This window comes from Heptranchias perlo, chromosome 20, assembly GCF_035084215.1.
Source record: "Heptranchias perlo isolate sHepPer1 chromosome 20, sHepPer1.hap1, whole genome shotgun sequence".
In the NCBI taxonomy this organism is placed as follows: Eukaryota; Metazoa; Chordata; class Chondrichthyes; order Hexanchiformes; family Hexanchidae; genus Heptranchias; species Heptranchias perlo.
In genome coordinates, this window is record NC_090344.1 from 37,473,322 (window position 1) to 37,501,051 (window position 27,730).

Here is a 27,730-nt window from a genome sequence, read left to right on the forward strand (position 1 = left end):
GACGTGCCACTTCTGCGTTCTTTCCATACTGTTTTAAATCTTGCTTTTCCGGCATCATTGAAGATTGGCGGATTTCTGTACGTAACCTCAGTTATATCAATGTTGAGCAATCTTTTCTGCAGTGCAAACAGGGATAGAAACTTGCTGAGAGCCTTTTGATCCGGTAAATAGTGCAGAGCGGTCACTTATTATTGCTGCTTCACCACCCTGTATAAACGATGGGCAGAATGATAAAAGACCAGGAATGTGCTGCTTTGTTCTGACATATTGTAACTCAGCAAAGCGGCATAGTTTTCTTCATATACGAAAAAATATCTCCTGCTTTAGGCAAGTAACTGATAAACAGTAGCTTTGTTATCCCACAAATCAATAAAACTTTGCCCCTCTCAATGCACAGTATTGGTAAATCTTTAAATGGGCGCAATGCAGTTGCTTCTTCAATGTGTTTGGAAATGCAGGGCAAATAGCAGTGTCACTGTTAACCAAAGCCGTCTAGCACCCAGGTTATGTAGTTTGAATTCCTGTGCAACAGGCCTCAGTGGAACTCTGTTGCTGTCGTGGCACGTGGTAGAATGGCATGTGGCTGAACGTTAGCTCATGTTGCCACTTGCACGGGCCTCGGGGGTTTTAATGCTGTTGGAAAATTACAGCTCCCAATGAATTTAAAGTAACGATTCATTTTGCTTTGTAAGTGCAGCAAAACCCCACAGCACAGAACAAGTGTATTTTTCTTGTTGTGTTAAACTGACAAGTGACTCGTTGGGTCCAGTCTGGGAATATTCATCAGTTAGATTGCAGTTCAAGGCAGATTTTCCTGCCAGCAGGGATCGGGCTCCCCAGTGTGAGGGTGTAGGAAATTAGGCAAGGCTCCATTTCACTGAACCTTTGATCGAATCACTGCTCTCCTCATGTGCGAGAGCTTCATTTCAATAATGAATTTAATGTTAATAGGAGCGTAGGAATTGCTGGACGAAAAAGACCAGGGTCCAGTTCGCTTTCTACCATCCTGTTAGTCATGTAATACAACGAGAATGGAGTTGTTGACTAATCATCGCAGTCAACCTCTTTCAGTCAGTCTACAACTGACACAGGGACTTCAGTTATGTGGAGAGACTGGAGAAGCTGGGGTTGTTGTCCTTAGAACAGATAAGGTGAAGGGGAGATTTGATAGAGGTGTTCAAATTAAGAACAGTTTTGACAGAGTGAATAAGGAGAAACTGTTTCCAGCGGCAGAACGGTCGGTAACCAGAGGACACAGATTTAAGGTGATTGGCAAAAGAGCCAGAGGCAACTTGAAACATTTTTTTACGCAGCGAGTTGTAATGACCTAGAATGCACTGCTTGAAAGGGCGGTGGAAGCAGATTCAGTAGTAACTTTCAAAAGGGAATTGGATAAATACTTGAAGGGAAAAAATTTACAGGGCTATGAGCAAAGAGCAGGGGAATGGGACTAATTGGATAGCTCTTTCAAAGGCACAGGCATGTTGGGCCAAATGGTCTTCTATGCTGTACCCACTATGATATGAGGAAAACCCCAGTGGTGGAGAGCTTCGGGAACCATACGTCCAAAGTCACCTGTTGCTCCCAAGCTTGCTACACTTCCCACGTCATATCTCAAATTACTCATACACTGCATCCCAAAATGTTATTTTCTGAAAGAAATCTATCTAATTTGCATTGAATGAATCATACTATCTGTTTCCATCGTCTTCCCAAGAGAGCCTGTTCCATAGATTAACCACTTGCTCACGGGAATATTGTTTCCGCAGATTAGTTTTGAATTAACCCCCCCCCCCCCCCCCCCAAAACCATGGATGTACATTAGTCCTCACGGGATTTGCTGATCTGGCTGGGAGTGCACTGTGCTTTTGGCTTACTCATAAATAAGGGGCAATGATGTTCCTGCCGTTTCAGGAAGTAAGTATTTAAAGCTGTGTTGCTGGAATTGCTCTGGACCTTCCTCTGTGTTTTGAGTTTTTTGGGAGACGAAGAAGAGGATGAAAGGAGGGGCGTGAAGTAGGTTTGCTCAAAACAGGCAGACTGCCCACGCCTGTCCTTCCCTCTGCGGCTGTGCGTACACACTCAAACACGCCTGCCTGGGAATTGCTCAGGACAACTTATTTTGCAGGCTCCACTTCATCAGGAAGGTAGTGACTGACTTGTGCCAACCACAACATGCATTTATATAGTGCCTTTAACGTAGAAAAATATACAAGCACTCGACAGAGGCCGAACCAAAAAAATGGACACCAAGCCAAAGAAGGAGACTTTAGGAGAGGTTTTAAGGAGCTGTTGATGTCTGACCTGCAGACAGTAGCATGGTACTGCCAGTGGCAGTGAAGATATGTGGAAGTGCATAAAGGGATACTTGACCATATTAACTCTCTCTCTAATTCACCTAACTCACGAATGTGGAAATGCATGAAGGGATACTTGACCATATTAACTGACTAGCGAATTCACTTAAACTCACATAATAAAGTTTCTCACGAAAACACATATAGAAGCACAATTGTGTAATTACTTTGAGTTTCTCATGCTGATAGCTGTCCTCCCTTTAGATAGAGAGGTAGCTGACTACAGGAATAAATGACCATATAGCCTTGAAACTAGCTACAGACCTACTGATAATAAAAGACAGTTTCTTAGGGAAAAGCACTTTCCCAGGCCTGCGTCCAAGATATCAAGATGGCTATGGGAACTCGAGGGTGGGTTCCCTATTTTGGTTGACCAACTACCTGAGCCAATAAAGAATGTATATGTACGCCCATATTCTGTGACAGGTGGGCGTTGTTACTGAGCTGTATAAACGTGAGCTGTTTCTTGAACTCGGCGAAGATGTGTCCTCAATCATTGTCTTGAGGTGCTCTTCCACTTGAAAACAAGTAAAAAAAAAAATAAACTCTCTCTTGTACTACTTTGTTTGGGTGTTAATGCATTGTATAGAATAAGTAATATTAAGTTTCCACAGATGACCACGGTGCCAACCAGGGCAAGTGTCTGTTGACCCACTCACTGAAGCAGTAGTACCACAGCTGCATCAGTGAAGGGTAGGGGTTTTTGCCCACTGCTGCGAAGAATTTTTGTCTGTCAAAAAATACCACTCCCCTTTGAATGGCTGGAACAACCAATTTAAAGGCTACTTTAAACAGTACTGGAAATTTAACCCAGCCAGTGCTCGGCTCAATACAGGCCAGGAGCGTCCAATAAGTATTAAATTAGGGCTGACCACGGGAGATCTAACAGCGTCAGCTGTGCGCAGGTTGTGTGGGCGCAAAACGCGCTGGATCTTCCAGCTTCAGATAACAGCCGGAATTGGAAGATCAGTTCTGTCATTTCTCCTGGGCTTTCTGCTCCAATTATGCTTGGAACATGTCTTGATTGATGAGAGAGAACCTGCCCAGTTTGATTGTTTTATAATTAGAGGGTAAGATGCAATGCACCCTGACTTTTGGGGCTTCATGCTTTGAAAAAATGATTGGAAATTTATACTACAGCTAGTATCTGAACTCTTGCAAGAAGACTTTAATAAACTTGCGGAATGGGCATGTAATTGGCAAATGAATTCCAATATTGATAAGTGTGAGGTGGTGCATTTTGTTAGGAAGAATAAGAAAAGCCCATGTTCCTTGGAAAATAAGAGTCGAAATGGGGTAGAGAAGCAAAGGGATCTAGGGGTACAGATATACGAATCACTAAAAGTAGCAGGTTAATAAGGCCATTTTTTAAAAAAAGCAAACAAAGCACTGGGGTTCATTTCTGGAGGGATAGAATTGAAAAGAGAAGTTATGTTAAACGTGTATAGAACCTTAGTTAGACCGCACTTGGAGTACTGTGTACAGTTCTGGTCTCCTTATTATAAAAAGGATATGGAGGCACAGGAGAATGAGCAAGAAAGATTTACAAGGATGATACCAGAACCGAGAGGTTGTACCTATCAGGAAAGATTGAACAAGCTGGGGCTCTTTTCTCCAGAAAAGGGAAGGTTAAGAGGTGACCTAATAGAGATCTTTAAAATTATGAAAGGGTTTGATAGGGTAGCTGTAGAGAAGATCTTTCCACTTGTTCGGGTGTCCAAAACTAGGGACCATAAATATAAACAGAAAATGCTGGAAATACTCAGCAAGTCAGGCAGCGTTGTGGAGAAAGAAACAGAGTTAATGCCAGCATTTTCTGTTTTTATTTCAGCTTTCCAGCATCTATAGTATTTTGCTATTGCCTAAATATAAGGCAGTCACTAATAAAACCAAATAGGGAATTCAGGAAAAACTTCTTTACCCAGAAAGTGGTTAGAATGTGGAACTCGCTATCGTAAGGAGTAGTTGAGGTGAATAGTGTACTTGCATTTAAGGGAAGCTAGATAAACACCAGGGAGAAAGGAATAGAAGGATCTGCTGATGGGGTTCGATGAAGAAGGGTGGGAGGAGGCTCGTGTGGAGCATAAACACTGGCATAGACCAGTTGGACCGAATGGCCTGTTTCTGTGCTTTGCATTCTGTGAGATTCTATGTAAGAGGTCTAGCATGATATCTCAGAACACTGTTGTATTACAATATCAAGCCAGTGATCAAGTAATTAAGATAATTTTTGATACCCGTTTGGTGGTACTTTTACTCAGATAAGTTGATATCGCTCTGCAGTGTGATAACATTGTTGCCTGAATTTACAGCACAGAATCAGGCCATTCGGCCCAACTGGTCTACGCCAGAGTTGATGCTCCACATGAGCCAATTCAGTCACTTCAATCTAATTTTAGTCTTTTTAGCGCTAAACTCCCAGTTTGATGCAATGTGTACATTGTTTAATTCAAATTATTGGCTGATTCAGATTTTTTTTTGCTCTTGTTAACAAACTTGTTGGTGCACTGAGCTGTGGGCCTTGACTGTTCATGTAGGGCTGGCTGTCAGTACAAATAATTCAATGATCAACATAGAAAACCTGTAAAGGCTGCGTCCACTGCATGGTAAGCGGGACCAGTTTAGTGAATAAACTACAGTTACGATTAATTTTTGCCCTGGGTTAACAGCAGGCACCCAGAGAAGGCTCACAAAATAAAGTTAGAATCATACAGCATAGAAGGAGGCCATTTGGCCCATTGTGCCCGTGCCGGCTCTTTTGAAAGAGCTATCCAATTAGTCCCACTCTGCCCCCGCTCTTTCCCTGTGGCCCTGCAATTTTCTCCCTTTCATGTATTTATTCAATTCCCTTTTGAAAGTTACTATTGAATCTGCTTCCTCCACCCTTTCAGGCAGTGCATTCCAGATAATCAAAACTCGCTGCATTAAAAAAAATTCTCTTCATCAAACACCTGGCTCTTTTGCCATTTACCGTACATTGGTGACCTCTGGTTTCCGACCCTCCTGCTAGTGGAAACAGTTTCTCCTTACTTACTCTCATCAAAATCCTTCATAATTTTGCAACAATTTCTTGATGTATTCTTTCACCGTAATTATGCTATCTATATGTCCCACTTAGTTCCTCAATTATCATGTCACCAGCGATTATATTTGTGATATTTATAAATGTCGCAATAGATTGATTTGTTGTTTATTGTTATTTCCACGCTAATCACTGTGAATGATTCATCGATCTGAGTGTTCACCAGGTTAAATAATGTCATCTGAATCATCCAGGCTGGAATGAAAATTGTTCTTTTTAGTGCCAGCACTGGTGCTGAATTGGGCACAAAGTTGCTTCTGTATCATTTCATTGAAAAGAGGCATAAAAACCGAGAAGGTGAATTTTCCCTGTAGGTTGCAGAGATCCAACATGACATTAGTTGAAAACATTGTACGTGATTCCTCCCATTTTATGCATTGGTTTATTTTGAAGGACGAAGGGCCAGATGGTGGGGTACCACCAAGGTTGAAAAGGTTTTAGGTAAATTAGGAAGTGTGTTTTGGGCACTCTGAGGGGACGTTTCTAATGCAACTTGAGCATTTCTGTGAAGTGGTTTCAGCTCCACAATGACAGTTAAATTGCAGTAAAACTCCAGAGTTGGGGCCCGAGAAAAGTGGTCAGACCACTTGGAGGATGGGTTTGACACCGTTACCTCACTGTGGTATCAAAACTGGTTTACAAAATACTCCGGGTGGGGGTGGAGTCCTGGGATCGCCTTACAAATTTTGCACTTAGTCAGAGTTGTTTAAAGAGGGCCAATACCCCTGCTAACCTCGTCTCACGCTCAAATTTTAACCGCTGGAAGAGGAGGTACGCGTATGTGCATTGGCAGTGCTCACTTCTAGGCTGGAGAATTGCAGTTTGAGCCAGGTACTGTGTATCAGGACTAAATCAAAAGCAAAATACGGCAGATGCTGGAAATCTGAAATAAAAACAGAAAATGCTGGAAATATCCACACTGACCTCTCTGTCATCGGCATCTTACTCTGTTCCAATGAAGCTCAATGGAAGTTCGAGGAACAGCACCTCATCTTTCGATTGGGCGCTTTACAACCTTCTGGACTCAACAATGATTTCAATAATTTCAGATCATAAGCACAGCTGTTACCCTTTACAGCTCCTCCAGACCCATCTTTTGTTACTTTACTTGTCCATTACCACCCTCCTTGCCTTGCACCATCATCCCTTCTGTCATTTAATCACTCCTGCCCTCCACCCTATCAGAGACCTTCCCTTTAGTTCTTTCCTCTCCTCCCCTCCCCCTATCCCTGGCTCTGTACTTGCTTAAAAACTGTTAAATCTTCAACAACTTCCAGTTCTGACAAAAGGTTATCGACCTGAAACGTTAACTCTGTTTCTTCCTCCTCAGATGCTGCCTGACTTGCTAAGTATTTCTAGCATTTTCTGTTTTTATATACTGTATATGAGGTATTGCCTAGCTGGAACCCATACTGCAGCCATTGGTCTCTAAATAAATAAAAGCCTGAAGGACGTAGGAGTTAGTGAAGGCCGAGGGAAGATAGGGAGATGCAAAGTTTTGAGCTCCTGGGAAGGAATGAGTTGGAACGGCAGACTGTGCCAAGTGCATGGAGGAAGAGTGAATTGGATGGTGGATTTGCAGCTTTGGAGGGTATTTTGCAGGAGCACTCATCACCGTGGTGTCAACAAGTAGAGAGAGATATGAAAAGTTATAAAAAAGGAGAGGGCTTTAGAGAGATTGTCTACCGTGTGATAAGTGGAGGGATTTTGGAATGCTATCCCACCCAGGAAAAGGAGGTCTTCCACTTCAGGGTGATGAAGTAATCCAACTGAAATATTGTGAAAACCAAAGTATGTTAACTAGAAGTAACTCAGCCAAGTTTCCAACTTGCATGATCTGCGATGTGTATATTTTGTGAATGGTTGTGGATTGGTGAGCACATGAAAGAGATTGCATTACAAGTGCCAAACTGTAGACAGTGTTCCAGAAATTAGTTCAGAGCTTCTTGCACAGGACCAGTTGGTGCAAATAGAGTGGGTGCAGGGAGAAAGGAATCAAGGGACATCCAAAACTACAGGCTATATACAACTGGAGGCTAACAGGAGAAACGTCTTTAGTGGTGAGTGGTGAGAATGTGGAACTCGGTGCCATGTGGAGTGGTTACGGCGAATAGCATAGATGCATTTAAGAAGAAGCTCGATAAGTACATGAGGGAGAAAGGAATAGAAGGATATGTTGATAGGGTGAGATGAAGTAAGGTGGGAGGAGGCTCATGTGGAGCATAAACACCGGCATAGACCTATTGGGCTGACTGGCCTGTTTCTGTGCTGTAAAATTCTATCTAACTATGAAACCGCTTATTGGGGAATTTATTTTTAATTGTGCTTTAAAATTAGAAATTGTATAAATGTATATAAATACATTTTACAATCATGTTTCACGAAAACAGGGTTACATTTATCCATTTAATTATCTTTTGTGTGTTTCAGTGATTTTGTTGAAGTCTTTGCTTGAAGGCCTTAGCCTCTCCCAAAAGCCTGGGCTTAGAATTGATACTTTTGCCCTGATCTGCGTCTCTGTGAGCTGAATTTGACATAATGCAATCTGAGTGTGTGCATTGTACCTAATTTCCCAGGTGGAATATTTTCTACAGCTGCTAGCACTTTCTTAAAGCAGTATTGAAATACAAGAGGACAAATTTCAAGAGTGTAACTGAGGAAAAATGTACATATTTTTTTGAAGAGTTTGTGTGGGGGAAAAAGGGACAGTGTACTAATTATACAGCTGTTGGTACCTTTGTTTTGTGTTCCATAAACTTCTGAAAATGTATTAACCAGAGGGAGGGGATGAGAGTGTCTTTGTTCAGGGAAATGTTCAATTTTCAAAAAGTTGAGTTTTGAAGCCAACTAATTATCTCCGCCTGCTTTTGTTCGCGGTTAGAAAAGGACAAAATTAATCACGTACACATGTGAGACAGTGGTTCTAATTTCTAATACCTGTGAGACAGGTGGGGGAGATTCCTCATTCTAATTATTCTAAAAGTTAAATCTTGAAAGCAACAAAAGCCTCTTGAGGGAAATAGGAAGATAGGGTAGTAGGAGAGAGAGGCTTGAGTGCCAAGTGTTTTGAAAGAGAAAGAGGGTGTGGGCTGAGAGAGAAAGATGAATAGAGAGAAAGACTGTTTCTTTCCTCATTCTAATTTGATAGGGAGGGTGGGGAAGGAATGCGATAGGGTGCTCCGGCCTTTTGCCACCTGCCCTTGGGGGCAGCGAGTGGAAGCGAGAGAGTTGGATGGAGGGTTTTTTTTTTTATTCGTTCACGGGATGTGGCCGTCGCTGGCGAGGCCAGCATTTATTGCCCATCCCTGATTGCCCTCGAGAAGGTGGTGGTGAGCCGCCTTCTTGAACCGCTGCAGTCCGTGTGGTGACGGTTCTCCCACAGTGCTGTTAGGAAGGGAGTTCCAGGATTTTGAGCCAGCGACAATGAAGGAACGGCGATATATTTCCAAGTCGGGATGGTGTGTGACTTGGAGGGGAACAATGCAGGTGGTGTTGTTCCCATGTGCCAGCTGCTCTTGTCCTTCTAGGTGGTAGAGGTCGCGGGTTTGGGGGGTGCTGTCGAAGAAGCCTTGGCGAGTTGCTGCAGTGCATCCTGTGGATGATACACACTGCAGCCACAGTGCGCCGGTGGTGAAGGGAGTGAATGTTTAGGGTGGTGGATGGGGTGCCAATCAAGCGGGCTGCTTTATCTTGGATGGTGTCGAGCTTCTTGAGTGTTGTTGGAGCTGCACTCATCCAGGCAAGTGGAGAGTATTCCATCACACTCCTGACTTGTGCCTTGTAGATGGTGGAAAGGCTTTGGGGAGTCAGGAGGTGAGTCACTCGCCGCAGAATACCCAGCCTCTGACCTGCTCTCCTAGCCACAGTATTGATATGGCTGGCCCAGTTAAGTTTCTGGTCAATGGTGACCCCCAGGATGTTGATGGTGGGGGATTCTGCGATGGTAATGCCGTTGAATGTCAAGGGGAGGTGGTTAGACTCTCTCTTGTTGGAGATGGTCATTGCCTGGCACTTATCTGGCGCGAATGTTACTTGCCACTTATCAGCCCAAGCCTGGGTGTTGTCCAGGTCTTGCTGCATGCGGGCTCGGACTGCTTCATTATTTGAGGGGTTGCGAATGGAGCTGAACACTGTGCAGTCATCAGCGAACATCCCCATTTCTGACCTTATGATGGAGGGAAGGTCATTGATGAAGCAGCTGAAGATGGTTGGGCCAAGGACACTGCCCTGAGGAACTCCTGCAGCAATGTCCTAGGGCTGAGATGATTGGCCTCCAACAACCACTACCATCTTCCTTTGTGCTTGGTATGACTCCAGCCACTGGAGAGTTTTCCCCCTGATTCCCATTGGCTTCAATTTTACTAGGGCTCCTTGGTGCCACACTCGGTCAAATGCTGCCTTGATGTCAAGGGCAGTCACTCTCACTTCACCTCTGGAATTCAGCTCTTTTGCCCATGTTTGGACCAAGGCTGTAATGAGGTCTGGAGCCGAGTGGTCCTGGCGGAACCCAAACTGAGCATCGGTGAGCAGGTTATTGGTGAGTAAGTGCCGCTTGATAGCACTGTCGACGACACCTTCCATCACTTTGCTGATGATTGAGAGTAGACTGATGGGGCGGTAATTGGCCGGATTGGATTTGTCCTGCTTTTTGTGGACAGGACATACCTGGGCAATTTTCCAAATTGTCGGGTAGATGCCGGTGTTGTAGCTGTACTGGAACAGCTTGGCTGGAGGCGCAGCTAGTTCTGGAGCACAAGTCTTCAGCACTACAGCTGGGATGTTGTCGGGGCCCATAGCCTTTGCTGTATCCAGTGCACTCAGCCGTTTCTTGATATCACGTGGAGTGAATCGAATTGACTGAAGACTGGCTTCTGTGACGGTGGGGATATCGGGAGGAGGCCGAGATGGATCATCCACTCGGCACTTCTGGCTGAAGATGGGTTAAGTGTGAAGTGAGTGACAGCAGAGCAAGGTTTAGGGCAGAATACAGGGGGTCAGTGAGTAGTTCAAATGAGAAGAGGCAGGGGTAATGATGGGAGATGGGGAGTGGCAGGAAGGGAAAGTGGGTAGGGGACATGATTGGGCTAAGGGATGGGAAAGGAGTCATTGAGTGCCACATTTCCGCCCCACCCAGATGCAGCCTTCAGCTGTGGTGACCTCCTTCCCCACCACGCCACACCACTCACTGCCCCTCAACATAACTGAAAGATGGGAAGGAAAAACACAGAGAAGGACAACGAGAAGCGGAAAAGAAAAGTTCAGGGGAGAAAAGTAGAGGAGCGAGAAACGGAAGCAGGTGGAGGGACAGAGAAAAACAGCAACACGAAGATAACAGAGATGGGTAAGAGAGTTGCCATATTCTCCAACTTCTGTGCAACGCCACAGGAGATTGACTAGAATATAAAATATATAAAGCCCACTTGTTTACAGTTTTAACAGAATAATGGACAGATTGCAGAATTCAATGCCCAAAGCACCAATATGGAATAGATGGGAGGAAATGAAGGAAGCAAAATAATGAACACAAAATAGAAAGGAATAAAGTCGCAGAAGGAAAAGCAGATTTCGAGCTGGAGAGAGCCAAGGCTATGTTTCCTCTGACTGCTGAAGGAAACGTAGCCTTGGCGAGAAAGTAGCTGCGAGTATAAAACGACAGTTCACACCTGTATGTTTTTAATTAAAATTCACAGAAGAAAGCATATGCTTCAGGTGGGAGAGAGCAAAGGTAAATTGGGCTTTAATGCACTAACCTGCTGGTGGTTCTTTGTAAGTTGTGTTTCGTGCCCTTGGTTTTTTTTCTTTTAGGATCTTTTGGAGCAGTGTGTTGAATGGGAACTTACCAGTGATAGCACACTGCACTTGCAGTATAAGAGTGGCCTCAGAAAAAGGCAGTATCACACTGGAGTTAGCCCACTCTGCCCAACACAGCAACCATTGTATGAACTGCAAACAGAGCTGGGTGATTTCTTCAGTAAATATTCTGAAAGTTTGAAAAGCATGCTGCATTCTTGTTAATCTTTTTGTGTAATTCTGTTTGGTTTAGTCTGTTTTTTTTGTGATAAGAATATTTATTATTTTTTTTCTACCTTCCCTGTATACACACCATTCCTGGCCATGAGCAGAATGTTGGCTAACTCTCCCCTCTGAATTACACTTCACTAAGCACCAGGAGATTTAGCCCAGTGATATTCTCCCTCCAATTTTACTCCTCTCCTCTCCAGCAGTAGGGAGAAGAGGCTGAAGCATCTGACCTTTGCTCAACCACAGTTTTCAACCCAGAAAATGTCAACCCATCACTTGTAGCGACATTTAAAATTGCACTCTGCATACACATATTTTACAAAGGCCTGGTTTAGGCCATCCCTACTCCCTCGGTTCAGTAACTCCTGAATCTCGGCTGCACCATCAGGGGGAGCTCATCACGTGGATAATCGATGCTTGGTGCATCAGGTTGGAATACCAGTGTGATCTGCAAAAGCACCACCGTTCTGATGATTACTTGTAATTGTGGTGGTCATTAAGTCTAGAAATGACTATGTAATAGCATACGAATGCTGAAGGCTTCCATGTGACATTCCTCTGCTATTTTAACAGCAGCGTTAACCCACTTAAAATAAACTATGTACTGTCACCATTAAGATATATCGGAACATATTAAACATCTGTACGCTGATGTTGCAGATAGTAATTTCTTTGATGTAGCCGTTGTATTCTTGAAAGCCCAAGTTATAATGGTAATCTCCGCTCTGGGCTCATTGTTACTTTATCTCTTCCTGAGGTGATTATTCACTTTTTCTAAACTTTATTTTCAGACAATTACTATCTGTTACTACTTCACCTATCGCTGGTGCAAAGGCTGCACATGAGTGAGAGAGCCTGTGGCAACCAGATAAGAATTTGTAGACATCAACTAATGGGCATGAATGCATTGGTGTTCAAACATATGACTGAATTTAGGCCTGAAACTAATCTCTAAAAATGCCAACATCTGAAAATTAGCACTTACATTTCCCAGGTGTTGAGTGTTTGCTGGACTTGTATCTTCCCTGCTTTAACAAATTACTGCGGGGATCAGAGGGTCACAGTTATGATGGGAGACTTGAAAAATTGGGGCTTTTCTCACAAGCGCTGAGAAGATTAAGGGGTGACCTGACAGAGGTCGTCAACGCCATGAAGGTAATTGGTGATAGATTGTTTCCACTCGTCGACAAGTCGGTAACGATATAAGATTATCGCAAAAAGAATTTTATTTTGGGAGAGGGTGGTTAGGCTGTGGAATTCGTTGTTGAAGCAACCATGAATTCTTTTAAAAGGGGAATTAGGAAGCTGCTTCAAAGAGAGGAACATTAAAGGATATGAAGGCTGAGCAGGAGAATGGGATTAGACGAAGTGGCTCGTATGGAGAAAAACAGTGGCGCCGACCTGATGGGCCGAATGGCCTGTTTCTGTGCTGTAACATTGTATGATTCTGACAACCACGGCACTGGCTCCAGTTGGGAGGAAAGGATGGTATGGGGCAGTGTTGGCTACAGATGACTGAAGGTGTCCTCCAACAGGATAGAAATGGCTCTGCCAGTTTCCCTTTCCACCTAAAATAAAATGTGCTGCAACCACAAAGTGTTCTGTGCTGTATTCCGACTGAGAGCTGGTGCATGTCGATCAAGAGTGGGGCTCTGAGTTTGGATACACTGGAGTGGGGTGCAACTGTTCACGGTTGTTTTATTTGAACTGGGTATGAACAGTATAACAAGAGCTAATTGACCAGCCTTTTGAGAATTCGATTACATCTGCTATCTTCGAGTTACGAATTCTTACCTCAGCTGTATTAAGATGTGGATTTCATACAGAAGCTGCCACACTCCAACCATTGTGTCGAGTCCTTGACAGCTTTTATCTTTTTTGCTGACTGATTTTTTTCTTCCTGTTTTAAATTTGCAGGTGGAGAGAGATTTTGAGCGAGAATATGGCAAGCTCCAACAGTAAGTAAGACTTAACATAAATAAAAATCAGGCACAAATTGAAGAAATACTCTGTTGCCTTATTAAAGCTACTCCTTTTAAATTTTGTCTTTTCCAAGAACAATTGCTTGGTTTCTGGCATTGTGTTGAAATATTTAATTCCAACAGAAAATTAAAATTCTTTGTGGCAACAAAAAATTTATATTTTTCCAGTGTGATATTAATCAACTTCTGAGAGTGATCATTTTATTCTTCTTTGGTGTTTAGACTTGAAGACCAGATTAAGAAACTTCACAAAGATATGAAGAAAAGTACTGAAGCAGATGTAGGTAGGTTTATGCGCTGCACCAAGCAGAACTGGGAGGAGTGTGGGCAGTGTGGAAAGCACAACTAGGAACTGCCTGGAGACAGGGAGGCAACAGTCTTTTCACCACATTCACAAACATGTTTGAATCTGAATGGCCAAAGAAGAGTTTGACAACAGATGGATAATAGGGATATGGATTCTGTGCTTGAGGGTAGAGGGATAATAGGGATATGGATTCTGTGCTTCAGAATAGAGGGATAATAGGGATACGGATTCTGTGCTTGAGGGTAGAGGGATAATAGGGATACGGATTCTGTGCTTTAGGGTAGAGGGATAATAGGGATACGGATTCTGTGCTTTAGGGTAGAGGGATAATAGGGATACGGATTCTGTGCTTTAGGATAGAGGGATAATAGGGATACGGATACTGTGCTTTAGGGTAGAGGGATAATAGGGATACGGATTCTGTGCTTTAGGGTAGAGGGATAATAGGGATACGGATACTGTGCTTCAGAATAGAGGGATAATAGGGATACGGATTCTGTGCTTCAGAATAGAGGGATAATAGGGATACGGATTCTGTGCTTCAGAATAGAGGGATAATAGGGATACGGATTCTGTGCTTCAGAATAGAGGGATAATAGGGATACGGATTCTGTGCTTCAGAATAGAGGGATAATAGGGATACGGATTCTGTGCTTCAGAATAGAGGGATAATAGGGATACGGATTCTGTGCTTGAAGGTGGAGGGATAATAGGGATACGGATTCTGTGCTTGAGGGTAGGGGGATAATAGGGATATGAATTCTGTGCTTTGGGATAGAGGGATAATGGGGATACGGATTCTGTGCTTGAGGATAGAGGGATAATAGGGATACGGATTCTGTGCTTCGGAAAAAGGGATAATAGGGATATGGATTCTGTGTTTGAGGGTAGAGGGATAATAGGGATACGGATTCTGTGCTTTGGGATAGAGTGATAATAGGGATATGAATTCTGTGCTTTGGGATAGAGGGATAATGGGGATACGGATTCTGTGCTTGAGGATAGAGGGATAATAGGGATACGGATTCTGTGCTTCGGAAAAAGGGATAATAGGGATATGGATTCTGTGTTTGAGGGTAGAGGGATAATAGGGATACGGATTCTGTGCTTTGGGATAGAGTGATAATAGGGATATGAATTCTGTGCTTTGGGATAGAGGGATAATAGGGATATGGATTCTGTGCTTTGGGATAGAGGGATAATAGGGATACGGATTCTGTGCTTGAAGGTAGAGGGTTAAAAGGGATACGGATTCTGTGCTTCAGGATTGAGTGATAATAGGGATACGGATTTGTGCTTCAGGATAGAGGGATAATGGGGATACGGATTCTGTGCTTGAGGGTTGAGGGATAATAGGGATATGGATTCTGTGCTTCAGAATAGAGGGATAATAGGGATATGGATTCTGTGCTTTAGAATAGTGGGATAATAGGGATACGGATTCTGTGGTTGAGGGATAATAGGGATACGGATTCTGTGCTTCAGAATGGAGGGTTAATAGGGATACGGATTCTGTGCTTCAGGTTAGAGGGATAATGGGGATATGGATACTATGCTTCAGAATAGAGGGATAATAGGGATACGGATTTTGTGCTTCAGAATAGAGGGATAATGGGGATATGGATACTATGCTTCAGAATAGAGGGAGAATAGGGATACGGATTCTGTGCTTCAGAATAGAGGGATAATGGGGATATGGATACTATGCTTCAGAATAGAGGGATAATAGGGATATGGATTCTGTGCTTCAGAATAGAGGGATAATAGGGATATGGATTCTGTGCTTGAGGGTAGGGGGATAATAGGGATATGGATTCTGTGCTTCAGAATAGACGGATAATAGGGATATGGATTCTGTGCTTGAAGGTAGAGGGATAATAGGGATATGGATTCTGTGCTTGAGGGTAGGGGGATAATAGGGATACGGATTCTGTGCTTGAGGGTAGAGGGATAATAGGGATACGGATTCTGTGCTTTAGGATAGAGGGATAATAGTAATATGGATTCTGTGCTTCAGAATAGAGGATAATAGGGATATGGATTCTGTGCTTCAGAATAAAGGGATAATAAGGATACGGATTCTGTGCTTGAGGTTAGGGGGATAACTGATTTGACTGCGGTGCTTGAGAACAGAGGGATAATATATGCAGATTCTGTGCTTGGGGATTGAAGATTAATGGATACAAGCAATTGTTGAGTGTTTATTCTCTGCAGTGAAGTTGGGAGAAATTAAGTGCTGTAGTTTTCACAGGTCAGAGTGAGGCATCAGGGGAGACGATTTCTGATGTTTGTAATATTGTGTTTTCCCCAAAAGTTCTCAGAACTGACTAAGATTTGATAACTGTACAAAATGCAGAACCGTTAACTATAAACATACAAAAAGAAGGCGCGACAAAGACCAGCTGGTCCATTGAGTCTGTCCCGTTGAGCCATGTTAAAACTAGGCGATACTACTCTCAATACTGGTCACCCACCAGCAGTGATGTCATCTCCTGGGAGAGGCAAAAACACAGATTTAAAAAAAAGCCCCTCGGCCAATTCAGGGACGAGGAATTCCAAGAAATTCCTGTCCGACTCCCAAAGCCGATAAAAGTGAGTCCCAGAAGAGAACAATGACCCTGAGGTACATCACCCAACATCCCACCGACCTTCTGTCTGCAGCGATATCAGCCTTCTCCAGGAACTTGTCTAACTGCCTTTTGATCCTTGGGGAAAGGACAAACCTCCTGATATCTAAGCTAGTTCTTTGCTTACATAACTTATACACATGCCCCATCATTCTCCCTAACTTGGAAAATGCAAATAATCTGCACGCACGTACACAGACCAATCCTTCCATCATTTGAAATACTTCAATCATTCAGTGCCCCTCACAGTAATGAAACTCATTTTTGTTCACCTCATATACACTAAAAAGACTTGAAAGAAAGAACTTGCATTTATATAGCACCTTTCATGACCTCAGGACGTCCCAAAGTACTTCACAGTGAAATACCTTTGAAGTATTGTCACTGTTGTAATGTAGGAAATGCGGCAGCCAATTTGCGCACAGCAAGTTCTCCCAAGCAGCAATGAAATAAATGACCAGATAATCACATTTGGGTGTTGGTTGAGGGATAAATGTTGGCCAGGACACTGGGGGAAATTCCCCTGCACGTCTTCGAATAGTGCCGTGGGATCTTTTACGTCCATCTGAAAGACGGCATCTCAGACGGTGCAGCACTCCCTCAGTACTGCACTGGAGTGTCAACGTAGATTTTGTGCTCAAGTCTCTGGAAACTCTACTAACTGCTAACAAAAAACGATTCAATCAGCATGCCACTTCCTAACCCAGGACCTTTATGTCCATTCACCCAATACACTGCTGCTACATCATTGAGAGCTCAGTATTTCCTGTAAAACACACTTATAGGAGAACACCAAATGAATGTGAATTCCTCTTCATTTTACATTCCTGATTGGTGATTACAATTTTGTAGGAAACTGTATTTACTTTTCAGGAAACAATTCAGATTTAATATCAGGTAACAGATACCAAAGAGTAAATTAAAAGGCATATCAGGAAAATTGGACATTGCTGCAAGAGTTAGCTGCAGCAGTACACTTCACTGTTGATATGATGGACCAGAAGAAATCCATGGGGTCACCCGTGAGGCTCCCTCCATGAGCCGTGAACTATGCACACGACAACAAGGTACGAGTATATGACTACATATTGGAAACTGAAGAGCAGTTGCGGCACATTAGAACCTCAAGATGTGCTTCTGCTTTCCACAAGCTCTTACACCCATTATATTTTAAAAATAATATGAGAGATTTGGATGCATGTTATGTCATGCAGCTAAATGGTCACTGACAAAAAGAAATAGTGAATTTTGCATGACTCACACTAAAGTGATAATTGACACTCTGCGACTCAAGCTGGATGTTGAGATTTTTTTTAAAATGCTGGATGCTGGAAATAAAACACCTTTAATGTATTACTTGTCTTCAGCCTGACCTGGAATATGTAGCTGCCTTTAGAGAAATCAGCATTTTAGTGAGAAGCAACTTGAAACATTCTGGATTGCGCTGCCTAAATTTGTACATTTTTAACCTTCCACTCTGTATCCACTAGATCTAGGAGAAAAGAAAGAATTGCATTTATATAGCACCTTTCATGACCTCCGGAGTCCCTAAGCGCTTTACAGCTAATGAAGTACTTTTTGAAGTGTAGTCACTGTTGTAATGTAGGAAATGCGACAGCCAATTTGTACATAGCAAGGTCCCACAAACAGCAATGTGACAATGACCAAATCATCTGTTTTAGTGATGTTGGTTGAGGGATAAATATTGTCCTGGACACTGGGGAGAGCTCCCCTGCTCGTCTTCGAAATAGTGCCATGGGATCTTTTACATCCATTTGAGAGGACAGACGTGGCCTCATGTTTAATGTCTGATCCAAAAGACGCCACCTCTGACAGTGCAGCACTCCCTCAGTACTGCACTGGAGTGTTAGCCCGGATTATGTGCTCAAGTCTCTGGAGTGGGACTTGAACCTTCTGACTCAGAGGCAAGAGTGCTACCACTGAGCCACTGCTGACGTCAGCATAGTAGCACCATAATCGAACTGTTAGGGGGTGGGGCAATGCGTGCTGGGTTTTGTCCTGTTTTGTGCTGCTGATGGGATGAGATCAGGAGGAGTTAACATCAAACCTGGCAATGACTCAGAGACATGAGCTGTGATTACAATTTACTGGGTAAATTGTGAGAATGATGGAGAGGGAACAGAAAACATGGAGATTTTAAATGCACTGTCAGGTGCACAACTTCCATTAAGGTATGAGTCCCTTTTTCCCCGAACTTGCAGGTAATTATTAAAATAACACTAGCTTATAGATAACAAGGAGCCTGATGCATTGTGCTTCATTTGTTTGAGTAATGTGAATCAAACTTCTTCTCTTCTCCGCCCCCTTCCCCCCCCCCAGTTGCCGCTCCCACTTGACTACAAAATAAATTTGTGTTCTTAGCTCTCCAAATGTTTCATTCCTTAAATTTCTTCTTCCCTTTTTTTTAATCCTGAGAGGGAAGATACTGGCAAAGAAGCTTTTTCAGAACTACATGTGTTGCAAGATAGGGGAACATCTCAGGCCAGTGTTGAGTGGCTCGGTACAAAAGCCATTTTAGGAGTAAGTGTCGGATCGATATGTTCAACAGTTCCATTAAACTGATAATATGGCAACCATGGGTGAAGGTGCAGTTTTATTCTCCAGGATTTTCCATGATCTGGAATGCGCTGCCTGAAAGGGTATTGGAAGCAGATTCATACGAACATAGGAATTAAGAGCAGGATTGGGCCATTCGGCCCCCCGAGCCTGCATGCCATTTGATAAGATCATGGCTGATCTAATTGTGACCTCAACCCTACTTTCCCGTCTACTTACTATAACCTTTGACTCCCTTGTTAATCAGGAATCTATCTAACTCAGCCTTAAAAATATGACCTGCCTTCACCGCTCTCTGGGGAAGGGAGTTCCACACGAGAGAGAAAAATTTCTCCTCATCTCCGTCTTAAATGGGAGACCCCTTATTTTTAAACTGTGGCCCCTAGTTCTAGTCTTTCCCACAAGGGGAAACATCCTCTCCACATCTACCCCTTCTAGTCCCCTCAGGATCTTATATGTTTCAATAAAATCACCTCTCATTCTTCTAAACTCCAGTGTATACAGGCCCAACTTGTCCAACCTTTCCTCATAAGATAACCCCCTCATCCCAGGAATCAGTCGAGTGAATCTTCTCTGAACCGCCTCCAAAGCAATTATGTCCTTACTTAAATAAGGAGACCAAAACTGCACACAGTATTTTAGATACGGTCTCACCAATGCCCTGTACAACTGTAGCAAAACATTTCTACTTTAATATTCCGTTCCCCCTGCAATAAATGCCAACATTCCATTTGCCTTCCTAATCATTTGCTGTACCTGCATACTAACTTTTTGTGATTCATGTACGAGGACACCCAGATCCCTCTGTACCTCAGGGTTCTGCAATCTCCATTTAAATAAAATACTGCTTTCAATCGTGGCTTTCAAAAAGGAATTGAATAAATACTTGAAGGGAGAAAAATTGCAGGGCGACAGAGATGGGAGCAACTGGATTGCTCGAACAAATAACTGGCACGGGCTCGATGGGCCAAATGGCCTCTTTCTGTGCTGTAACCATTCTATGATTTTAAGGCACATTAATAGATCAAAGTTTGGCAAAATCTTCTATTTTGTGTATGAGAGCAGTATTGTGTATGGATATTCTACACAACACCAAAGAAAAGATGTTAATAGCGGGTGAACAGTTAACATGACAGTCCTCGACTATTTCAGTAGAGGCATTAACCCATTTAAGATAGTGGATAGATGAATGTCATATGAAAACATTAAGTGTTCCTCCACTCGTACCAACGACAGTCATTTTTACCTCCACTCTCAAGAATAATCACAAGGGCCTGGAGGTTGGCTTTTTTTCCTATCTTTGGTGACTTTCTTTTAAAGAAGGACCATAATGTTCCTATTATTTTTAGCGATGTCAAAATCAGCAGTGAAAATTTCTTCAGATTTGCTGACCAACCCTTTGTGTGAACAAGATCAGATGTTCATGGAGACGGTGACTGCTCTGGACACTGCGATGCGTCGAATGGATGCCTTCAATCAGGAAAAGGTTTGTACTTTCTTTGCACTCAGGCAGGGCATAAAATAAGCAGCCTAGCACAGAAGATTGCAACGATACAGTAGTGTAGTGGTAATGGTGCTGGATTAGTAACCAAGAGGTTGTCAAATCCCACTTCAAGTTGGGAAATCAAATTCTAATACTTCATGCATTGGCACAACCAAATTGACCATGAAAGCTGCTCTATTTTTGTAAAAACCCACTTGGTTCATGAATGCCCTTCAAGGATGTGGATTTGCCTCGGTGTGACTCGAGTCACAAGCAGGACATGGTTGAATTTTCATGCTCTCTGAAGTGGCCTGGCAAGCCGCTCGGTTGTTAAAACAATCGCCGCGAGGTTTGAAAGGCCTACCATCTCCGTCACAGGGACGGCCAATAAATGTGGCCTTGCCGGGATTACCTACATCCTGAGAATAAATAATCTAAAGTCTGATGTGACATAAGTCGTAGCCCTTGAAATGAATGGTGAAGTGTTTCATGGACTGTCTCTCTCTAAATCTAAGGCTGCAATTCTCTAGTACCGACTGATCTCGTCGCTGTGCTATCCATTTATATCGAAGGCTGCGAGTCTGACTCTCAGGCCTAGGACACAGACGTGCTTAAACACATGCGCAGAGCTCTCTCTGGATTGGTCAATGGTCGGGATTCGGTGGCCTCGTGGTTATGGGACTGGACTAGGCGTGGGTGTTAAGGAAAGTCTTAAAGGGGGAGAGGTGGAGGAGTTAGGGGAGGGAATTCCGGAGCGTGGATCCTAGGCAGCTGAAGGCACAGCCGCCAGTGGAAAGGTGAAGGGAGGGATGCTCAAGAGGACAGAGTCAGAGGAACAGTAAGTTTGGGTGGGGGGGTGCGGGTTGCAAGACTAGAGGTACGGAGATTGGGAGGGGTGAGGCCATGAAGGGATTTAAGCACTGAGATGAGATTTTTAAATCTGAGGTGTTGGCTATCTTATGGTCTTATCCACTTGCGGTGCTTTTTTCATGTCTTGTGAACCTGACCCCCCCCCCCCCCACATTCCTCTGTTCTTCCACATCACTCAGCTTCCCCCATTCAAGGTATAATTAGTTACACCTTTCTGTATGCAAAACGACTGCCTTGTTTTGCTGTAAAGCGACAGTTACCGCCCTTGAAAATAATTAATTTTATGTGAAGCAATTTGGGACTTCAGGGAGATATGACAATGGCTAAGTTAACATAAGAAATAGGAGCAGTAGTAGGCCTTACGGCCCCTCGAGCCTGCTCCGCCATTCAATAAGATCATGGCTGATCTTCAACCTCAACTCCACTTTCTTGCCTGATCCTCATATCCCTTGATTCCCTTGGAGTCCAAAAACCTATATATCTCAGCCTTGAATATATTCAACGACTCATCATCCACAGCCCTCTGGGGTAGAAAATTCCAAATATTCACGACCCTCTGAGTGAAGAAATTCCTCCTTATCTCAGTCCTAAATATCCGACCCTTTATCCTGCGACTATGTCCCCTCGTTCTGGACTCTCCAGCCAGGGGAAACATCCTCTCAGCATCTACCCTGTCAGAAACCTCTTGGAATCTTTTATGTTTCAATGAGATCTCCACTCATTCTTCTAAACGCCAGAGAGTGTAGGCCCATTCTGCTCAATCTCTCCTCATAGGACAACCCTCTCATCCCAGGAATCAATGTAGTGAACCTTTGTAAGGCAAGTATATCCTTCCTTTGGTAAGTAGACCAAAACTGCGCACAGTACTCCAGTTGGAAAGGACTACTTCTTACTTTGGTGTCCAGTCATCGGGCCAAATATTCTCTCCACGCCCCTCCACAAATGTAAGCAATAGTTCTTGGTGTCAGGACGGCTCCATCAATTAAATACTTCCATCTGTTCTCAGATGATTTTAAAGATCACTTACAGAACTTGATGTAATCGGAGGTAGTCAAGAGTAAAATTTGAATGTTTCTAAAATTGTCGTATGCACGTTGTATAAAATTTATTTACAATTCACGACAGTGGTACAGTTTATTTCTGCCCTTGCTCATTCATATTGTCCCCTGTGCGTCCCTTGTTTTATTATGTATAAATTCTACTTCGTATCACGGTTCAGTATGCTTAATTTATGGAAAATGTCCTACATTTCTTCATCAGGTCAATCAGATTCAGAAAACAGCCATTGAACCCTTGAAAAAGTAAGTACAGCATTTTGACAGCTAAATGTTAATTCTCGCTGAAATATTGAACCTATTTTTGGATTACTTGTTGGAAAGAAGTGAATAAGCAGTTGTGTGCGAGTGGACGTCCTGTGGCATTGCCCGTAGATAGTGGAAGGCCTGTAGGGTGGAGGCTGAGCACTGGTCTGTGACTGGCACGCTCAGGGGCATTGCTGCAGCAGCAGTGTTTGCAACAGATGGAGTGAAAGCATTGCCAGTTTCTCCTGTTTGTTGGGAGCATCAGGGACCACGGTCACTCACCACTGGTTGGACACGGCTTTGACCAGTCAGAAAGCGAATTGTTAAATCAGCAGAGGAAATGGGAAGAATTTGAGGAGTGAGCAGTGTCAGAATAAGCTTGAGGAACTTTGAGCCATGGGTCCTGTGGCTTTTAACCATTTGTTGAACACTTTGGAGTAGACAGACGGAGATTGGGTTGGGGGAGGCACGAGGGAGTGGCCAGAGAGTTTCTAGGAGATTCATGAGTGAGAGCCACAAGCCGGGCAAATCTGAGTCACAAGGAACGTTGTCTATTCCCACTGAATGGCAAAGTGAAAAACCGAGTACAGTTCCACAGCTGTTGATGCGAATATTCCTCAGCTGACAAGCCAGCAGAGGGTTCCTTTAAATTACAGGAAGTGACCCTCCCTCCCCCCCCCCCCCCCCCCCATCTTACTCCACGGCCAGTTTGATCCTGTCGGAGGATTTGGCCAAGAGTATCAAACAAACTGCGTAGGAGAAGCAGAGACAAGTTGTCAGTTGAGTGCAATTTGAAGTGAAATTTCAATTCTTGCACTTAACAGTTCATGGTTCAGCCTTTGCGGAGAGAGGGGGGAGAAAGCTCCTAATATATCCAAATAATATATGGGACTGGAATCAGGACTTTTATTTGGGATGTGAAAAGGCTTGGATGATCCTTTTGTTGCTGGCTCTCGGGAGTCATCTCTCCACTCAATACATTTCTGATTCCACTCTTGCTCAAGTACCGTTCTCTTTTTATAGCCTGCTGTCTGGGGATCTGTGGGATAGCAACAGTGGAATAATACCTCAAGGCCCAGTAGAAAGCTGTTTTGGAAGCCAATAGCATGCAGTTCTAGCTGCTGACTCGGTTGATTGTACTGCCTCTTTCCAAATTTGATTTAAGTTCACGGGAAATTTCAGCAAATCAGTCCCACCCCTAAAGGTCACTTTCAATCATGGGACCTAAAATGAAAATGCAAAGCCAACCCTCTCCGACCTTGACAAGCTTGCTTCATGCTGAAGGCAGCCCATTTAGCAGCAATTAGGATTTCATCAGTGATGACGTCACTGAGCTAGGTTAAACAAGAATCTGCCTCCCTCCCATACACCCACACACACACAATGCTGTTTCGCAAAACCAACAATTATTTTGTCTCCGTCGCTTCCTCACGCACAAAATAAAAATTTCAGACCAGCTCATTCATGCCATCAACCTGCCAAGCATGGTAACTGAAAATAAATTTTCAAGGAAAGTCTCTCCAGTTTCCATTGTTGGCCCAGTACAATGGGAAGCATGGTCAATGAGCGGCACTTACTCAGATAATATTTTTATAAGTTGACTCGATTTTTCCTGTTTACTACAATTGTCCTCTGTTACAACACATGCCTATATTTACATATTGTTGTTGATGCAGTATATGTAGTTCAGTGCACAGAAACACAGACCTTGAATGATTGGGAGTGTGTCTTATGAACAGCCCAGAAGCTAGTTGTGGTGATTGGTGTTGTGATTTATCATCCTGACTGCCTCTTGTAGCAATGTCTATGACAGTTGCACCTCTATTTTTGGCTGGGTGGCTGTTGCTTGGTTCACTTGTGAGCGCTCTAGCCTCTGATGCACAAGGTATCCCTCCAGGACTTGAATACATCAATAAGGCTGATATCCGGCTGAAGTAATGCTGCATTGTTGGAGGTGCTGTACTCAGATAAGGTGTTAAATCGAGGCAGTGTCTGCCTATTTAGATGGATGTTGATGACCCCATGGTTCTATTTGAAGAAGAGCAGGGAGTTCCCTTGATGTCCTAACCCACATTCCTCGCTCAATCAATAGGCAATACCCTATTGTGTGAAAAGGGGCTTACGCATTTACTTCCATAACCGTAGTCACTGAACTTCAAGTAATTTACTGAATGTGAAGTGCTTTGAGATGTTGTTGAGGGAAGTGATAAGCCGCCATACAAATACAAGCCTTCCTAACTTTGTGGAACTCTCCTTTTATTTGGGCAAATAAAAGGTAGAAGAAAAGAAAAGAAAGACTTGCATTTATATAGCGCCTTTCACGACCCCAGGACATCGCAAAGCGCTTTACAGCCAGTGAAATGCTTTTGAAATGTAGTCATTGTTGTAATGTCGGAGCAGTGACTACGCTTCAAAAGTACTTCATTGGCTTTAAAGCACTTTGGGACGTCCTGAGGTCATGAAAGGTGTTGTGCAAAGGCAAGTCTTTGTTTACTTTCTTCTATCTTTTATTTGTTTGGCAAAATAAAATAAAGCAAACCACATATATTTGTGAAGAGGTAACATGAGAAAAATAATAATTATTGAAACAGTCCAAAATTAAATGAAACTCCAATTTAAAGGTAAGATAATCCATGTTACATTTTGCGCTAACTCCAAACTCAACTTGCAGCAAAATTCCATCTCTTATCAGAAATGTACACCCCAAGCATGCTGTAAACAGCAGTAACTTGCAACAGGATTAAAACTTACCCTTTGGACTATTATGCACTGGAAGTTGCAACAGTTGCCTCCCTGACCGCTGTGATAGGAGGAAAAACACCCCCTGTCAGATTGCATCGTTCGTGCTAAAACTACAGATCAAATTTATTTACCTGAATTAAGATTACAAAGAATTAAGAGAACACAGCAAAAGACAGATGGTGCAGATACCTGTGAAACAAAGAATTGAATCAGTCTACAAGAATTTAAAAATGCCTTCATCATGAGCTTGTTTTTTCATAATGTCCAATAAACAGCAAGTCTGTTGGAGGACGCTGCCTCTTATTAGCTTACTGATGTGTTTGTACATGGAGGAGGTAATACGCTTGCCTTCCACGTGGAACTCAGATGTTGCCTTAGAAACAAGTAAAAGTGTACAACAGACTAGAATAATAGCTGTCGTGTATATGAAGTCCACATTAGACCTCTAGATAGGAAGCTGTTGATCAAGGCAGATCAAAGAGACAATGGTGCATCAAACAACACGAAGAATTGCCATTGACACCTGACCGAGGCATTGTGTGTCTAATTAATGCCTTGATGCATAATCTAATTAACCCTAGGACACGGTCTCCACACCCTGTCTGATCTGCAAATCAGAAACCCTACCTCCTACAGATTAGAAAGAAAGACTTAGACTTATATAGCGCTATTCATAACCTCAATGTCCCAAAGTGCTTTACAGCCAATTAAGTATTTTTTTAAGAAAATGAAGTCACTGTTGTAATGTAGGAAACGTGATAGCCAAATTGCACACAGCAAGGTCCCACAAACAGCAATGTGATAATCACCAGGTAATCTGTTTTTTAGTGATGTTGGTTGAGGAATAAATATTGGCCAGAACTCCCCTGCTCTTCTTCGAAAAGTGCCATGGAATCTTTTACATCCTCCTGTAAGGGCAGATGGGGCCTCGGTTTAACATCTCATCCGAAAGACAGCACCTCCGACAGTGCAGCACTCCTTCAGTACTGCACTGCAGTGTCAGCTTAGATTTTGTGCTCAAGTCTCTGCAGTAGGACTTCATCCCACGACCTTCCGACTCAGAGGCGCGAGTGCTACCAACTGAGCCACAGATGACACCTAATTACCAAGGAAAATAAAATAATAATTTGTATCAGGAGTGACTTCTGCTATCACAGGGATTAATAGATTTGCTCACATTTAGGCGATGTAAAGATTTTGGTATATTTGTATATTATCTAGTGATGTCCCACAGTATTGTTTCTGGGTTTAACAAAAAAAGGGTTAAATATTCAGAGTTGCAGCATGATATCCCATGCCCGTGTGTGTGTGTGTGTGTGTCACTCTCTCACAGTGACAGAGCTTGGACCAGGGCAAGCTTTGAGGTCCATGTTGTATTGAGACACAGAAGTACTCATCATTGATGCACTCAAAGGTCCAACGTTAAGAAAGAATGCAAGGCACTGTCTCCCAGCAATGCCAGTGAGTAGGCATACTGCACTCCAGGCTAGAAGCTAAAAAAACGCGCATTTATATTCCATCTTTCACATTCCCCGGGATGTCCCAAAGTGATTCACAGCCAATGAATTACTTTTAAAGTATAGTCACTTGTTTTGCAGGCTAATGCGGCAGCCAATTTACGCACAGCAAGGTCCCACAAAGAGCAATGAAATAAATGACCAGTTAATCTGCTTTTGATGGTTTTGGTTGAGGATGCTAATGCTCAGTACTTGTCGCCTGCCCACAAACCACGCTCAAAACAGCAGCACTTTCTTGGTTAAATTTTCATTCAATACTCTGAACGCAGACATGCAGCAATATTGCACTAAAAGAGCCATAACTTGTTCAGGTTATGTTTTTTCAGTCTATGTGAATGTGATTCCATAGTCCAAAAGATGAAGATTAAAAGTACAATTCATTATTTGGTTTGTTTGTGGAACAGTTTCATGGCAGCATTGATATGTAGCAGTGTGAGCAATAGTAAATACTGGATATTCGGCTTGGAGAAAAGACAGAGGTGGATCAGACTGCAACAAAAGTGGTAATAGTGGGGTGCAAAATAGAGAAAACTAAGATAAATTAACAAGTGAGATGGAGCAAATGATGGAGAAAAATAAACACAAGTAAAGATTGTAGGAGAGAAGGAAACGGGAATAAGAATGGGTGAATAACGAGAAAGGTAGAGGAGGAATCCTAAAATATTTACTTCACGTTGCAGTTTCTTTATAACAAGACTTAACCAGAAAAATACTTTCTAATTCGAAAGTAAAGTGTTTACGTTTTCAGAAACTTCAGCAAATACAGATATTTGGTACAGTGTGTACATCTGTGAATGATTCATTTTGGTGGTCAAGTTGGGTGAACAAAACAGATCAGACTGTTTGTGCCAAAATTAAGATGTT

General features: G+C 43.0%; 1 protein-coding gene across 1 annotated transcript in view; it reads left to right on the forward strand.

Annotated features, from left to right (window-relative positions):
• Positions 1-27,730, forward strand: part of bin3 (bridging integrator 3) — a 112,512-nt gene that overhangs the window by 19,640 nt on the left and 65,142 nt on the right. The window contains exons 3-6 of the mRNA XM_068001008.1: positions 13,378-13,418; positions 13,665-13,726; positions 20,303-20,439; positions 22,567-22,607. Coding sequence (XP_067857109.1) covers positions 13,378-13,418; positions 13,665-13,726; positions 20,303-20,439; positions 22,567-22,607 — 281 coding nt within the window. The remainder of the gene's footprint in view (positions 1-13,377; positions 13,419-13,664; positions 13,727-20,302; positions 20,440-22,566; positions 22,608-27,730) is intronic.